This window comes from Aquarana catesbeiana, linkage group LG07, assembly GCF_042186555.1.
Source record: "Aquarana catesbeiana isolate 2022-GZ linkage group LG07, ASM4218655v1, whole genome shotgun sequence".
NCBI lineage: Eukaryota > Metazoa > Chordata > Amphibia > Anura > Ranidae > Aquarana > Aquarana catesbeiana.
In genome coordinates this window covers 97988302-98004483 of record NC_133330.1, presented here as the reverse complement: position 1 = coordinate 98004483, position 16182 = coordinate 97988302, and the positions used below count along the sequence as shown (strand labels likewise).

General features: G+C 44.7%; 1 protein-coding gene across 2 annotated transcripts in view; it reads right to left on the bottom strand.

Moving 5' to 3' along the window:
• The window catches only part of FAM227A (family with sequence similarity 227 member A), an 80562-nt gene that overhangs the window by 57052 nt on the left and 7328 nt on the right, over positions 1 to 16182 (bottom strand). For both annotated transcript variants that reach the window (XM_073592528.1, XM_073592527.1), the window contains exons 2-3: positions 10181 to 10306; positions 7696 to 7781 (exon numbers count right to left, since the gene is read on the bottom strand). In XM_073592528.1, coding sequence (XP_073448629.1) covers positions 7696 to 7781; positions 10181 to 10304 — 210 coding nt within the window. In that variant the 5' untranslated portion in view covers positions 10305 to 10306. The remainder of the gene's footprint in view (positions 1 to 7695; positions 7782 to 10180; positions 10307 to 16182) is intronic.

Below are 16182 nucleotides of genomic sequence, written 5' to 3'. Positions count from 1 at the left end.
AACAGAGAAAGGGCAATGTTTCGAGATCAGAATGGATACGCCCTTTGATTTTGCTTCATCATTGGAAGAGTGGAATACTGTGGGAAAGTAGTGGTCCGTAAGTTTTGGGATTGCGTCAGTTCGGAAGTGGGTTTCTTGGATCAGTGCTATCTGGGTCTTTGATTGACGTAGGCAGTATAAGAGTTTGGACCTCTTTTCAGGGGTGTTAAGCCCCCTAATATTGAGCGAGCAGAGTTTGATGGAGTTAGTTGAAGGTTGCACGTTTGAGTCGCGGGGATTGATGGTGTTCGTGGGCATCGTGTGGTAGGTGGGTTGTAGGGATAGAGGGAAGTTGGGAGAAAGGAATCACCGCTGGTCTGGGAAGGAGTCGTGACACGTCAGTCACTGGTGTGGAGCCGAATGGGTTGTGGGTGTACCCCACTGCAAGTACCTCGTCTGTCGATCTGTGCAATAAGGCAGTCTGGGGTACAAATGGGTCGACCTTTCAGAAATGCTGCCTCTCTTGATTGTAGTCAGATGACCAGTCGCGGAGTGAGCGGTGCGGTCGTAAGTGGCAGTGTTCGCGTGCTTTTTCTTTGCTAGGTGTGATCCGGCGAAATTGCAGGGTTTGACCATCAGCGTTGTAATGGGAGGCAGCGGATCACACAATTGGTGCGGTCCGTTACGTTAGATGTGAAGTCTCGCGGTGTTGTGCGGAGTCCGGCGTCGGATCAGGAAGAGCGTGGCATCCAGCTTGACGTCATCTCTTCAAGGGGTGTGGTTGTGAGTCCTCTGGAATCCTGGTAAATGTAGTAGAGGGCTGGGTAGTTGTTGCTGGGCAGACTTCGAGGACCGTGCGGGGAGTTTGGTCCAATGGGGAGAGCTGCTGATTAAGGATTCACTCCGTGCTGGCTCGGTAGTTCAGGAGCTGTGTGTGAGAGGGTGTGGTCATTCGGCCTGTGGTTAACTGAGAGACTTCGTAGCAGATTGTCACTCGTGTGGTCCGAAAAGACCACTCAATGCTGTGCTGTAGGGCATCAGGGCAAATCAACTTGGTGCAAGACAAGGTGAAAAACAAAAATAAAAAGTAAAAATACTGGGTAACTGAGTTAAAAGAAAAACAACAAGTTCAACGACCCAAAAATAAAGAGGTCTCTTGTGGCGTGTCATTCAGAGGGGCCAACGGGGCCAGCCGAGAGAGAGAGAGGGTACGCCATATGTCCTTTTCAGCGGCCCCTGCGGCTCTCCTGGACTGAAGGGGTTCAGGTGAGACTGGGGCCCTGTTGCGGTGGTAGTCTGCCTGTAGTTGTGGGTAGAAGGAGAGCGGTCTCCTGCGAAAGCTGGAAGTCTGAGTCTCCATGGGGATTCCCGCTCCGCAGCGTTATGGATGCTCTGAAGGCGGAAAGGAGTGTACCAGTTTGGCACCTGCGTCATAGGGATGCAAGTTGGTCACAGAAGTGTGGCAGATCCTTGGGCACCTTTAAGAGGGCAGAGCGGCCCTGGGAAGATGCAGACAGGCAAAATGGGAATTTCCATTTGTAGGGAATGTTCCTTTCCCTCAGGACGTCCAGCAATGGCTTGAGGTCTCGCCTATGTTGGAGTGTGATGCCTGACAAGTCCTGATAGATTTGAATAGGAGCGCTGCCGTGGAGGATTTGTTGCTGGCCCCTTGCTTGCTTTAGAATTTCTTCTTTTATTTTGTAGTCCACCAGGCAGCAAATAATGTCGCGTGGGGGGTCATTTTCCCTGCCTTTAGGGCGCAGTGCCCGGTGGATCCTGTCCATTTGAATGGGGGTCTGGGGAGGGCCTGTGAAGGAGGTTGTTGAAGACGGCAGTGACAGCAGGGGTGATTTGATCGCCTTCTATGGCTTCGGGCATACCGCGGATCCTGAGATTGTGGCGTCTGCCGCGGTTGTCAAGATCCTCGATGTGCCTTTGCATGTCACGCAAGTACAGCGTATGTGAGTCGATGGAGGAAGCAGTGGAAGCGAATGCTGTGTCATGGCGTTCCGTCACTCTTTCCACTACGTTCACCCTGTCAGTAAGGTCCCGCATATCGAGCCGCAGCTCTGAGATGGCTGCTGCCAGGGTTTCCTTAATTTCGTCCGCAATGGATCGAAGATCTTGTAGGGAAATCGGTGTGTGTAGCCCAGGTTCAAGGATATCCCTCCTCCGTGAGAGGAAACAGGAGGAGAGGAAGTCTGAGGTGGGATGAGTAGCGGTGATGGTTGTGCCTGGGAGCGGGAGGGCCCGTTCTGTGAAGACGCCATATTGCTCCTGGTGTTCGGAACATCTCTGGGATATTATGGCTCTGGGACCCCGGGGGAGCCCTGGGGGAGCGGGAACGAGAGGCGGAGGAGGATCGGGAAGCCGTCCCCATAGCGTGGCAAGATTTTGGGTGCAAATACCTTCGGTAGTAGTCGGTTTGTTCCCGTGGCGGCAGGAGCTCTGGAATCAAGCGTCTCTCCTCATGTCAGGTCAGGCCACGCCCCCTATTATTAACTTTTTTTATTAGTAATGGTGGGGATCTGAGATTTTTTTTGACTGCCGACATTATGGCGGACACATCAGACACTTTTGACACTATTTTGGGACCATTGTCATTTATATAGCGATCAGTGCTATAAAAATGCAGTGATTACTGTGTAAATGACACTGGCAGGGAAGGGGTTAAACACTAGGGGGCGATCAAGGGGTTAAGTGTGTCCTAGGGAGTGATTCTAACTGTGGAGGGGATGTGCTACTACTCACATGACAGCGATCACTGCTCCTGATGACAGGGAGCAGTGATCTCTGTCATGCCACTAGGCAGAACGGGGAAATGCTTTGCAAAGGCATCTCCCCGTTCTTCCGCTCCGTGACACGATCGCGGGCACCCGGCGGACATCGAGTCTGCGGGACCCGTGGTCACAGTCATGGAGACATATCTTAATGTCCCCTTTTGCCCATCCGTGACTTTCTGCTGACGTATATTGGAGTGCGGAAGGTCGGGAAGGGGTTATGCACTTTCAGCAGCTGATTTAATTACTTACTGAATATGCAGTATTGTGGAATAGACTCCCTCCAGAGGTGGTTCTGGCATCCCCCCAAGTCAGTCTGTCCCCCAGTATACCCCCCCAGGTCAGTATGTCCTCCAGTATATCCCCCCAGGTCAGTCTGTCCCCCAGGATAATTCTGCCCCCCAGGTCAGTCTGTCCCCCAGTATATCCCCCAGGTCTGTCTGTCCCCCAGTATATCCCCCTAGGTCAGTCTGTCCCCCAGCATATCCCCCCAGGTCACTCTGTCCCCCAGTATATCCCCCCCAGGTCAGTCTGTCCCACAGTATATCCCCCCCAGGTCAGTCAGTCCCCCAGGATAATTCTGCCCCCCAGGTAAGTCTGTCCTCCAGTATAACCCCCTAGGTCAGTCTGTCCCCAGGATAATTTTGCCCCCCAGGTCAGTCTGTCCTCCGGTAAATCCCCCCAGGTCAGTCTTTCCCCAGTATAATTTTGCCCCCCAGGTCAGTCTGTCCTCCAGTATATCCCCCCAGGTTAGTCTGTCCTCCAGTATATCCCCCCAGGTCAGTCTGTCCTCCAGTATATCCCCCAGGTCAGTCTGTCCCCCAGTATATTCCCAAGGTCAGTCTGTCTTCCAGTATATCCCCCCAGGTCAGTCCATCCTTCAGTATATCCCTCCCAAGTCAGTCTGTCACCCAGGATAATTCTGCCCCCCAGGTCAGTCTGTCCTCCAGTATATCCCCCAGGTCAGTCTGTCCTCTAGTATAGTCCCCCAGGTCAAACTGTACCTCAATACATCCCTCAATACACCTCTGTACCCCCCCCCCCCCCAAGTCAGTCTGTCCTGCAGTATAATCCCCCCCCCCCCGATCAGTCTGTAGCTCAGTACATAAAAAGAAAACAAGGGGGGTCAACAAGGACACCCTGGGCGGACTTTAGAGGCACAACAAACCTGAGAAAGTATAGTCAGAATAACAATATAATCAATTTTATTAAATATAAATACATACAGTACAAAGACATTGACAAAAAGTAATAAAAATGAGGAACATCTTTGTATCCTCCTGGGGACTTACATCCAATTTTACTTCAAGCTTCCCCAGTGCATTTTGCATGGCTCCATATGGACCATTGAGCAGATACGGTCCATGAGCTCTTTGATGCCCTCTAATGGTTGCTGCAGTGTGACTATTTATCACTGGCTATTCATTGGCTCTTTCTTTGTTGAAACCAAACCCTGAGATGGGTTATAACTGGAAATAGGCTCCCCAGTGCATTTTTGCATGGCTCCATATGGACCATCGAGCAGATATGGTCTATGGGCTCCTTGTTGCCCTCCCATGGTTGCTGCAGTGCGACTAGTTATCACTGGCTATTTATTGGCTTTTTCCTTGTTGGGACTGAACCCCGAAATTGGTTGTAAATGGAAACAGTTGATGGTTATCCACATCCATTGTTAAGACCTTGACGTCTATACATGAATGAATTTGAATTACTGTTCTTGAGCTTGCAAAAGCCTCTGTAGAAGTGAAACCCCTTTGTGTATTAACTGAAACCTGAATGTGTCCTGAAGAAGTTCTATACGAAACGCGTAGACACATCTGGGCTTGTATCATGTATATTTCTATATAGATGATTTTTATTACTTTTTGTCAATGTCTTTGTACTGTATGTGTTTATATTTAATAAAATTGATTATATTGGTATTTTGACTATACTTTCTCAGGTTTGTTGTGCCTCTAAAGTCCGCCCAGGGTGTCCTTGTTGACCCCCCTTTTTTTCTTTTTATGACATACAATTTATTCGGATGTGGCTATAGGAGTGTCCCTTTTTTTCTATTTTGTCCTGTAGCTCAGTACATTCCCCACAGGTCATCTGTAACTCAGTATAATCCTTCCCCCTCCCAGGTCAAGTTGTCCCCCAGTATAATCTCCCCTGCCATTTTCTATTCATTCACAAGCCAAAGCATAGAAAACATAGTTTACTATGCTTTAGTGATGAATGAACACAGGTGTGATAGGTACTGATTGCTCACTATATTCATTCAGGAAGGGGACAGCCCCCCCCTTCTGCTCTCCATCTGACCCACCCTAGCATCAGCTGCAAGCATTTGAGGGGAAGCAGGCTAGCAGCGTTGCTTGGAGGATTCGCAAGTGATTGGGATGGGGGGAGCAATACAAGGGGGGATATACTTTTAGAGACAAATCCACTGTGGCTCCCTTGCAGCCAGTGCTGGGACAAAGTCAGCTGGTGCCCAGGGAAAAAGATGTCAAACTGTGACCCCACCAGGGGGAATAGTAGGCACGGTTAATAAAAGTACATGCAGTGTCAAGCTGCAACATATGGGATAGTTATGGCATTTGCTAAAATAGTGCCAAAGGAGTCAAGGACCGCCCCCCCCCCCCCACCACACGCACATACTTCCAGGTGTACTGACCCCTGGAAATGAAAAGGAGACCCCTTAACAGGAAGAGTGCATAGGGGTGTGTAGAAGGGTCCCCCTTCCACCCATCCAGAAATACAGACAAATGCAGGGAAACACCCATCCTTTTAAAGGAGACCCCTGACCAGGAGGACTGCAGGGTGGTGAAGAGATGGGTTCCCCATCTGGGAATACAGGAACCTCTCTTCCTCCAGTTAAAGGAGACCCCTGAATAATATGTCTGCTGGGGGGTGATAAGAGGGGATCCCCACCCAGGAAGATAGGAACTCCCCTCTAGTTAAAGACCTCCAGCTGTGAGGACTGCAGAGGGGTGATGAAAAGGGACTCCAATCCAGGAATATAGAAATTTCTCTCTCTTCCCCCTCCAGTTATAGGAGATCCCCAGCTTGGAGGATTGCAGGGGGGTAATAATAGGGGACCCCATCCAGGAAAATAGGAACTCCCCTCCCTCCCAAGTTAAAAAGAAGCCCAGCTGGGAGGATCTTGCTTACCCCCCTCTAGTAGAAAAAGTCCACTGACCAGGAAGACTGCAGGCAGCTGCCCCCTCCTCCCTCTTGAGAAAGTGAATACTGTGTAGTGAGTGTGAACTGACCTAGAACCATACACATACAACAGGGGGGGGGGTCTGTGATGGAGCTCTGGGCGGGCTGTCACTGCTGTTTCTACTACTGTCTGTGTTCTCCACACTGCTGAAGCCATTCTCTCATCACTCACATGATCTCTGTACAAGGGAGAGGCTGGAGGATGCAGAGTGGAGACAGGGATGCTGAAGCATGTGCACTATGCCGTGAGTTAAAGCTCCGCCTTCCCTGAGCTGACAGTAAGAGAGAGGAGGATTGGTGTAGCCAGCCTGCCACTGATGAGTCCAGGGCTCGAGCGGACAGAAACCCGGGCATAGGATTCAAAACCCGTACTGCCCGGGTGAGTCTCGGACAAGTGGCAACCCTACTTTGCATGCAGGAACTAGATTTGTGTCTCCCCACACTCTTTCTTTCTTTCACCCTGTTTTTCATTTCTCATTACCCTTTTTCTTGAAGAGATCTTCCACTCTCTTCACCTATTCATGTACAAGATGAAGGAGAATTGGTAGTTGAGAAAATTCTTAACTTCAGGATTTTCAGAATGGTACAATGGAGAGGATATGAACCAGAAGAAAATTATTCGGAACTGAATGAAAACGTACATGTTCCTGGGCTGACTAGATAATTTCATTAGAGATTTCTTCACACCCTAAGATATTCAGGGACAATCCTGAAAGGAGGGGGTACTATCAGGAAACAGATCTGAACCCAAGGTCTCTGTTGAGCCTGGCAGAGGTTCTTCCTACTAGCCACCAGAAGTTCCAGATAGCTCCTTGCCTGATCTCTTGACCAATCTTCATTGATACCCACTTTTCTGCTGAAATCCTTGCTCCTCCCCTAAACTTCCTATTTAGGCCATACCTCTACACTTGGCAGATTACCAGTTGGCAGGTTATTTTGCATATGGCAGTGTCTTGCTTATTGTTTTTACTTCTACACTTATTACCACTACTTGGGTACCCACTCTTGGCTGCCGAACCCCTGACCACTCATACGGCTCTCATCGTTAAACACGATACCTTTGGCTACCCACTTTGGCTTGATCACCAACTAGGCTCCTTTTTTCCCCCTTTACTGCTACCATTTGCTTGTGTACTGAAGCCAGTCTAAAAATAACCACAGACTTGCCTGCTGTTTAAGCTTTTGCTCCCAGATCATGACATATGGGTTTATTCACTTTGCAAAGTGTATTTTCACTTAGTTTAGTGAATGAGGGGAAGCAGTGCTGACTAAAATCATTCAATCATTTGTAAGCAAAAAAGTAATTTTAACAAAATTTCTTTGTACATGATTGGGTATTCTTTGCAAAGTGAATTTCACTTTGACCCCATTCAGATAGGAGAAAATTTACTTTACAAAATGAAAATGAAATTGGAAGGTGACCATACTCTACTCCTTTAGCAAATCATGCTCACTGTGTTTAAGCACGAAAGGCAGGATTACAGGCAGACAAAAAAAATTTCAGAGAGAGATGTCATAAATGGCTGGCTCCATTTTTCTCCCACAGTCGTGGTTCTCTAATGTATACCTGTAGGAATAACTAAGCCATTTTGGGGTTTACTTTATATAATATGTGATGTATGCTAGTAGAAAAAAAAAAAAAAGATTATAAAATCATCATATATATTTGAAAAATAAGATGCTGGCAGTTATTACAAATCTGTGCCATAATGTTTCTAAACAAACACAATCTTACCAAATCATGAGTATCAAAAGCCCTTATCTCCTCCTCCAAATGTGTTATTTTCTGACTGACTTTTTCCATTGAGCCAATAAGAAAAGCTGGGAAGTAGGTTAAGAAATATATTAAAATTATATTAAAATTGTAAATCCAATACCAGAGAATGTCTACTAATTAATGATGGAATAAGGATGGCCTTTTTAATCTTTTTATTGGCCGAATAAATGGTCACATTCTTCTTCAGGAGACAAGCAAGGGAGCACATAACATGGAACCAAAGTCTTTCAATAAAAAATTGCTCAGAAGTAAAGTTTTAGGGCAGAAGACATATGCTAAATATGTCCTGTTTACAGAAATTGTCTATTCTGAATGAACTGCCTTTGGCACACGGACAGTGCAGGGTACACTCCTGGCTCATCCCAGCAGCATCTTTAACCTCCCTGTCGGTATGATTATTTCAGTTTTAGGTGCTGAAAGCGGTACAATTATTTTGCACAGAAATTTGGCGTTTTATATTATAGGCCTGTAATTCTTATGCCCCGTACACACGGCCGGGCTTTGTTCGGACATTCCGACAACAAAATCCTAGGATTTTTTCCGACGGATGTTGGTTCAAACTTGTCTTGCATACACACGGTCACACAAAGTTGTCGGAAAATCCGATCGCTCTAAACGCCGTGACGTAAAACACGTAAGTTGGGACTATAAACGGGGCAGTGGCCAATAGCTTTCATCTCTTTATTTATTCTGAGCATGCGTGGCACTTTGTCCGTCGGATTTGTGTACACACGATCGGAATTTCCGACAACGGATTTTGTTGTCGGAAAATTTTATCTCCTGCTCTCCAACTTTGTGTGTCGGAAAATCCGATGGAAAATGTCCGATGGAGCCCACACACGGTCGGAATTTCCGACAACACGCTCCGATCGGACATTTTCCATCAGAAAATCCGACCGTGTGTGCGGGGCATTAGGAATAATTCACTTAAATCTGTCCAAACAAGAGTCTAGTAGACATCCTGGGTATGATAAAGTTTGAAAAACGAAATCAAAAATTATAATATAATAAATAACTATAAATAATTATACCAAATAATAATATAATAATAATAAAAATTATTCAATAATGTAATCAAATCAAAAACACTGAAATTTGCTCAGTTGCAGCATTGTCGCTTTCGTTACTTTTAGTGTTTGGTGACGGATTTCCCCACAAATCACTACCACTCAATTCTTCAAGTGATTCTAATTTATTATCGCTGTTTTCTAGCTGGTCTAAAACCACTTCTGATGTAAAGGGACACTTTATGGTTGCTATGGACAATCTCCAGTTTCCAGGCAGAAAGAACAGTTTTTATAATATAAAACTGCATGCAGGACACTGGGCAGACCACTAGGGACAAAAGGGATGTGTAATTATTTGATACAGTACTGTAATCTGTAAGATTACAGTATACTGTATCTGTACTGTGTGTTTCATTTTTTGAATTTGGCGCCGAACTCCGTCCCCGTGCGTCGCAATACTTGCACGGGACGGAGCTCGGCACTGTGAATCGAGCGAGACACGGCGGCTTGCCGATCACAGTGGGGAGACATCGCAGGATCCAGGGGACAAGGTAAGTATCCTCCACATGGATCCTGCGATGCGATCCCAAGTCTGGCTCGGGGATACCGCTTTTGGTATTGAAAATCCACCCCGAGCCAGACTCGGGAATACCGCCAGGGGGGTTAAGATAGCAAGAAAGGAGCTGGGTGCGGAGATGTTATCAGATCTGTGGCTGCCCAAAAGCAGACCTGGGAGACAACAGACCCCCTAAACACCCCAACAGTAGATGCGGCAGCTGTAGATGAAATGACGAGGGGGATGCTGAAGTAGCATCATTGGAGGAGAGCACTTCACTGGGTATATTCCTCCGTCACGTGCTGTCTGAATTCTCCTCAGCAAATCAAAATGGAGTCTCTCCTTTCCTGCCCCCAGAGCATGCTGGCGTTTTGTAGTTCCATACAGCTCAATCTGACTGTGAAACCTGAGCCCTGGAACTACAATTCCCTGTATGCTTTGCTTCCTGGTGTTAATCACTCTGTTGGCAGGATGTGATGACACAGAGTCTTAGCTGGCACTAGAGGGAAACAGTTTCATTGCAACAATGATGTAGGGTGTCTTTTGATACTGCAGGTAAGATAGCCAGTTCCCTGCTACACATAGTTTAAACATTTGATGTTTTCTATTTTCTATTGTGTAAAAAATATGGGTTTATGAGATTTGCTATTTTTTCCATTCAGTTTTTATGTAGATTTTACACAGCGTCCCAACTTTTTTGGAATTGGATTTGTACGTTCTGGACATTATGGGTCCTTCTTTTCTTCCTCCCAGTCGTCATTTAGAATTGTATAAGTAATTGAAGAAAGAGGTACTACAGGTTGGTTGTAGTGATGCAAAAATGTTATTTAGCGCCTGAGTCTTTCTTTATTTAATAATCAGCTAAATCAATAAAGGATACGAGCTTGAAAACCTTGCACAGCTTTTTTAATGGACTCTCTCCTTTTCTCCTGCTCTAGTGGAGGTTCTGTAAAATCCTCTACGCACAAAGCCATAGGAGAACTGAGACGATTGATTGAATCCATCTCTGAATTAACAATAAAGAAAATCGTAAAGGAATGGCAACTTTTATGGTGGCATTTTGTAAAGGTTTGTAAAATACAAAATGGATTCAATGCAATAAGTAACATTTATACATTCATAAAAAGGCAATTGTATAAAGATCTTGCAAAACTTTTCATAGCATACTGAAAGGTCAGAAATCCTCAAAGTGGAGGTTTTCTTTAATCAGAAAATTGAAGGGGTATTAAATCCAAAATAAAAAAAAATTAATATATTGCAGCCTACCAATCATCAGATGTGGTGGCTGCAATATTTTTCCATTTTAGCCTTTTTTTTCTTCTGTTTTCCTTGTCAAAAGAAGTTTATTGAGTATACAATGTTATAAAGATACATAAAGTAAGTTTACAAGGATCTATAAAGTAAGCTCATTGTTTTACAGTAGGGTTTATATAAGTAAATATCATGAAATTTCAAATATTAAACATTGGGTTCACGTAAAAAGATAGATATCATTTCCTTAGTTACTTTTGTAGGTATTTAAATGGTTTATACCTACTATACATATTGTTTACAAGTTTTCTTCTGTTTTCACATGGTGATGTGGCCAGTAACACACCTCTTGTATTACTGTACAGTGTACTCACTCTGGATGAAGGTGCACCAGAGACACCTTTGGACAGCAGCATTGTCAGTCTGGGAGGAGGGAGTGTACTAGCAGATTTAGATAGACTAACAAATTGAAATCAATGTCCAGCTCACACAAGTAGATAAAGCAAAAACATAATTTTCTTTTAGGATAAAGGTTTTACATTAATAAATAAAAGCTGATCATTTTAAGCACCCTTTTTAAGCACCCTTGTTAGTGGTAAATTGTTTGTTTCAATGCTCTAACTGCTACATTTGCAGGAGAGCACGTTCTGTTGAAAACAAAGGACTTACTGGCCAAATCACCAGATGAAAAAAAAAAAAAGAAAGCTTAAAAAAGAAAACTAATACAGCCATCACATCTAAGAATTGGTAAACTGCAGTATAATAAATGTTTGCTTTTGGGTTTAATATTGCTTTAGGTCCTGATAGATTACTTAAGGCCCCTTTGGCAGGTAAAGCTATGTAAAACATTAAAAATAAGTATAAAAGCAAAAGAAGAATGAGCACCGGCTTAGTGCATTATCATAAGACCCTTTATTAATAAAAACAGATTCCAATGTACTCACAAAGGTACACAAAAGAGTGCATATAACAAATTTAGTCCCAACGCTGGAAACATGTCCATCCACAGGGGCGTAGTTTACATGTTTCAAGGGTAATGCCTTCTTTTTCAGAGCTCATCAGAATCTGTTTTTATTATTTAAGGGTCTTATGATAGTGCACTAGTGTGCATAGACGTGCGCAGGGGTGTGTGCCCGGCTTAGTGCCTGGGCACACCCTAATCAATCTGTGCGGTGCCAATTCCCCCTTGTGCCTGGGCTTTCCCCCTGTGTTGTGCGCCCCCCGCTGCAGTGCTGCTGGCTTTCCTCCTCTCCCTCGGTTGCTGCAGGGGATGTTTCAGGATGGAGAGCGGGGAAAGGGGCTAATCAATATGTAATTTACAAGTCCCTTCCTTTTCTGAATGAACACAATCACTTACTGTGTTCAATCATACAGAGTTTACTATGCTTCAGTTTGTGAATGAACCGGAAGCCACTCATCATAGATCACTTCCAATTCATTCACTGTCCAGTGCAGCTGAGGCTGCAGAGAAAGGAATATGTTTGAGCTTTTGGATGCACACCCTAATGCAATAGGCTGTGCACACCTTTGCCGGTGTGCCTTCTTCTTTTGCTTTTATTCTAGTTTTGATCCTCCCTGATCATAAATAGTCAGCAAGGCCTGTGTGGTGCTGAGGTTTCCAGTAATGGTCGACCCTACCATTGCCTGAAAGATTAAAGAGGGGCTTGTTCTGGGACCTGTAATTGGTCTCACAACTTGAGGACCTTTCATTCCTGATGCGCTGACAAGTGTGTTTATTTTGATTAAAAATAAGTGCATATACTGTTTAAAGTCAAGTAATGCATGGTCTCAACCTGTTTTGCATAGTCACAGTTGTTCTCGATTCTCAGCATTGTGCCAAAAATCAGAGCCACTAGAGGCTGATCTATTTACAGCCTAAAGATTTACTGCTGCTCAGGGGATCTGTGCTTCAGCAAAGTGGCAGCCTCTGCCAAGAAGAAACAGGGGCAATGCTGGAGGAAAGTTACAGCACACACAAATCACTTTTGGTAGCATAATTATTAATGTGAACTGTATGTTCCTTGTTAAAGAACATTATTTTTTATTAAGTTGTTATGGGTAAAGTTTAAAGTTAAAGATGTATTCCAGGTGTGGATGTTATATACAGAGTTACATAGGTCCAGCTTTGACTAATCTAACTATGTATGCAACTATGTACAGTATTTACCATAACTGGCCGATGCCTCTGGAAGCTGGAAATGACTGAAGTAGACACTGCTACTCCAGTGATGTCCACTTGCTACTGGGTCCCGTGCTGAGTGGCTGGCCTGCTGCATTCTAAACACAAGGTCGATCACTTGGCACGGGTGCCATTCAGAAAATGCTTTGCATTTTTCTGCATGAATGCAAAGTATTCTATGATTGGATGAGGAGGAAAGCTTGATATCATTGCCCTTTCTCTACACCTAGTTCCAATCAGAGAACACTTTGCATTCATTCAGAAAAATGCAAAGCATTCTCTGAATAGCACTAATGCCGTGCGGCCAACCTCCTGTATTCAGAATGCAGCAGGTCAGCTGCTCAGCACAGGACCCGGAAGCAAGTGGAGGCATCAGCCAGATATGGTATATGCATAGTAGTTACATTAGTCCAAACTTGACCTATGCATAAAATATCCATACCTGGAATACCTCTTTAAAATTAAGCACATCAAGAGGTATGTGACACCAAATACCCTGCCAAATCATATACAGCTGCACAAGAGAAACAACCTCTAGCCCAAGGGACAGAGGGAAACTTTTATGTCTTTTTTCTAAAAAAATGGCTATATGATAGTAAAGTACGGCTAAACCCGAAAACTAAAATCCCATAATCATTAAATTGTTAATGCAATTTCAAAAGTTGTTTTCAGGTTTTTTAAAGATTGCAGTTATCTTTAGGGGCCCATTCATGCGTGTGTGTTGTGACAATGCATATTCACTGTGTTTGGAAAAAAAGGTCATGTACATTTTTTCATCCCTTGTGGTATGTTGGCAGCTCATTCATAAAAAATGGACTGCCTTAAAGTAGAAGTTTAGCCAAAAACTAACAAACTCTAAATCTACTCACAGCCACATTCTAAAACAAATTTATCTAACCTTGTAAAGCAGAAATCACTATACGAACCTTTTCTGAAGCCGATCCGGTCTGGTCTCCAGTGGCGCATGCTGTGTGCAGGAGACAGCCGACAATAGCTGCGAAATGCCTGGGAAGTGACGTCACCCATAGAGTTACTATGGGGCTTCCCTTCTTGGCTACCTCTCCTGCACCTGCCTACACACAGAATCCGCTGCTGACAGCTCAGCATTGAACCTAACCAGAGCGGCTGCAGAAAAGGTATGTATAGCGATTTTTGCTTTACAGCACTAGATAGCTTTGTTTTAGAATGCAGCCTGCCAGTAGGTTTTGCGTTACTTCTACCTTAATACATCACACGTTAACGTAAGTCATAACGTTCATTAACACGTGTGCATGAAAGTACCCCAACAGAATATTTGAGTGTGAATGGACTCTAAAAGAAAACCTGGTGATCCATGAAGGTCATGTTAATGGGCTTCTGCATTGTCACCCTGTCACATATGCCCCTGGTGGAGACTACAAGCAGCTATACATAAACATATTGTGCAGGCATAGTCCACTATTGTCCCCATCAGTAAGCTGGTCCAGAGCAAATATGTGCAGCCTCCTTTCCCTCCCTCCAGCTGCACGGCAGCAGAATATACCGTGTCTGCCCTCAACGCCCCCGACCCCTGTGCTTTAATTTTTGCCGCCCGTGTGCTGCAGCACTGCTGGCTCTCCTCCTCTCCCTCCCTCCAGCTGTCAGCTGCTATGGGACACAGAAGTTGAGGATGGAGAGCATGGCGCCAGTAAATATTCCCTTCCTGAAGGAACACAGCTAATCAGCACAGAGTGCTTCTCATCGATTCACTGTCCAGTGCAGCTGAGGCTGCAGAGAAAGGGACTAAGGAATCTCTGTCCTCAGTCCATTTCTCTGTCTTAAACATGAGAAAGGGTTAAACATTTGCAGCTCAGTTCTTGGGCTTTTGGTTTTGGCGGGCCCACCTGTTATATAAAAAGGTGGACAACCAAGATCAGGGTGGGATGGAAAATGGGATGTGGTTATAGGTGGAACGTAGACTCACCTGCGAGCACAAGTGTGGTGCTGAAGAAACTGGGGACCATGGACAGCGTCCAAGTCATGGACCTTGCCTCAAGGGACTCTTGCCTCACAGAGGCATGGTTGTGCCACTATGCTATCTTAGTTAGGATTAGGAATAGAGCGTTATTTGTTTTGTACATGAGTATAGTTGCTATAGGTAACTAAGTGAAGGAACAAGCTACCAGTCGTTAGGCGTGGTACTTGGTAAGATGGCAGGTCCTCCAGTAGTGAGGGGGTTGGTGTTCTGGCTCCCTCCCTAGCGTTTCATCTCCCATAGCAACCGGGAGCAGACTAGCGTTATGGAGATCTATTGCCTGGTAACATTGTATGGGAAGGAAAGAGATAAGTGAGAGCATGCATAAGGTCCGTGCTTGGTGGGACCCCATTCTGTTACTGGGAGTGAGGTAACGGAGGTACGCTGAACTGGTGGAGTGGGCGCAGGCTCAGCACGTCCCTCCTAATGCAACATACAAGTCACATTGTGTAATGACATGGGACAAGTCGTTTTTCAGAGGAATTCTGCACTTTATTGCTGCACATAGTGAAAACTCTTCTCTAAGTCAGGAACTACCTTAATACTTCACATGACCACAGTCTCCGCCTGGTCCCTAGCATTGATGAGTGTGCTCCACGCAAGATTTTTCCCATGTGCACGGGAGCAGACGGCCCCACCAACATGCGATCCCAGCACAGAAACCCAACTATCGCGAGAGCTCCGGGTCTTGTACTAATGATTGGAAACTGGGAGGCCCATTTCCTGAACACTTGATTACTGTGGTAGCCTTTGATTGGCTATCACAAAGATCAGTCACTGTACAACCCCTCCCCCCCTTTTTTTTCTCCTCTTGAATGGAGAAAAAGATGCAATGGGGCAGATTTACTGAAGGCAAATAGACTGTGAACTTTGCAAGTACAGTTGCACTCCACAGAGCTTAGTAAATGTGGTGAAGCTTCACTTTGTAAAGAATACCCAAAACTGCATTTTTTCTTGCACATGATTGAATGATGGAAATCAGCATAGCTTCACCACATTCACTAAACTCTGGGGAAAATTAATGCACCTGCACTTGCAAAGCGTACAGTCTATTTATCTTTAGTAAATCAACCCCAAAGCATATTTTTTTCCTTGTTAGCGGAGAAAAGTGTAATCAAAATGGTGAGTGTAATAATAATAATAAAAAAATAAACATAATATAGATCAGGGTTAGAGTTAACCACTTGCTTACTGGGCACTTTTACCCCCTTCTTGTCCAGACCAATTTTCAGCTTTCAGCGCTGTCACACTTTGAATGACAATTGCGTGGTCATGCAACACTGTACTCATGAAATTTTTAGCATTTTTTAACACAAATAGAGCGTTATTTTGGTAGTATTTAATCACCACTGGGTTTTTTATTTTCTTGTTAAATGAATTTTAAAAAATACCCGAAAATTTAGAAAAAAAAAATATCATAGTTTGTTATAAAATTTTGCAAACAGGTAATTTTTTCCTT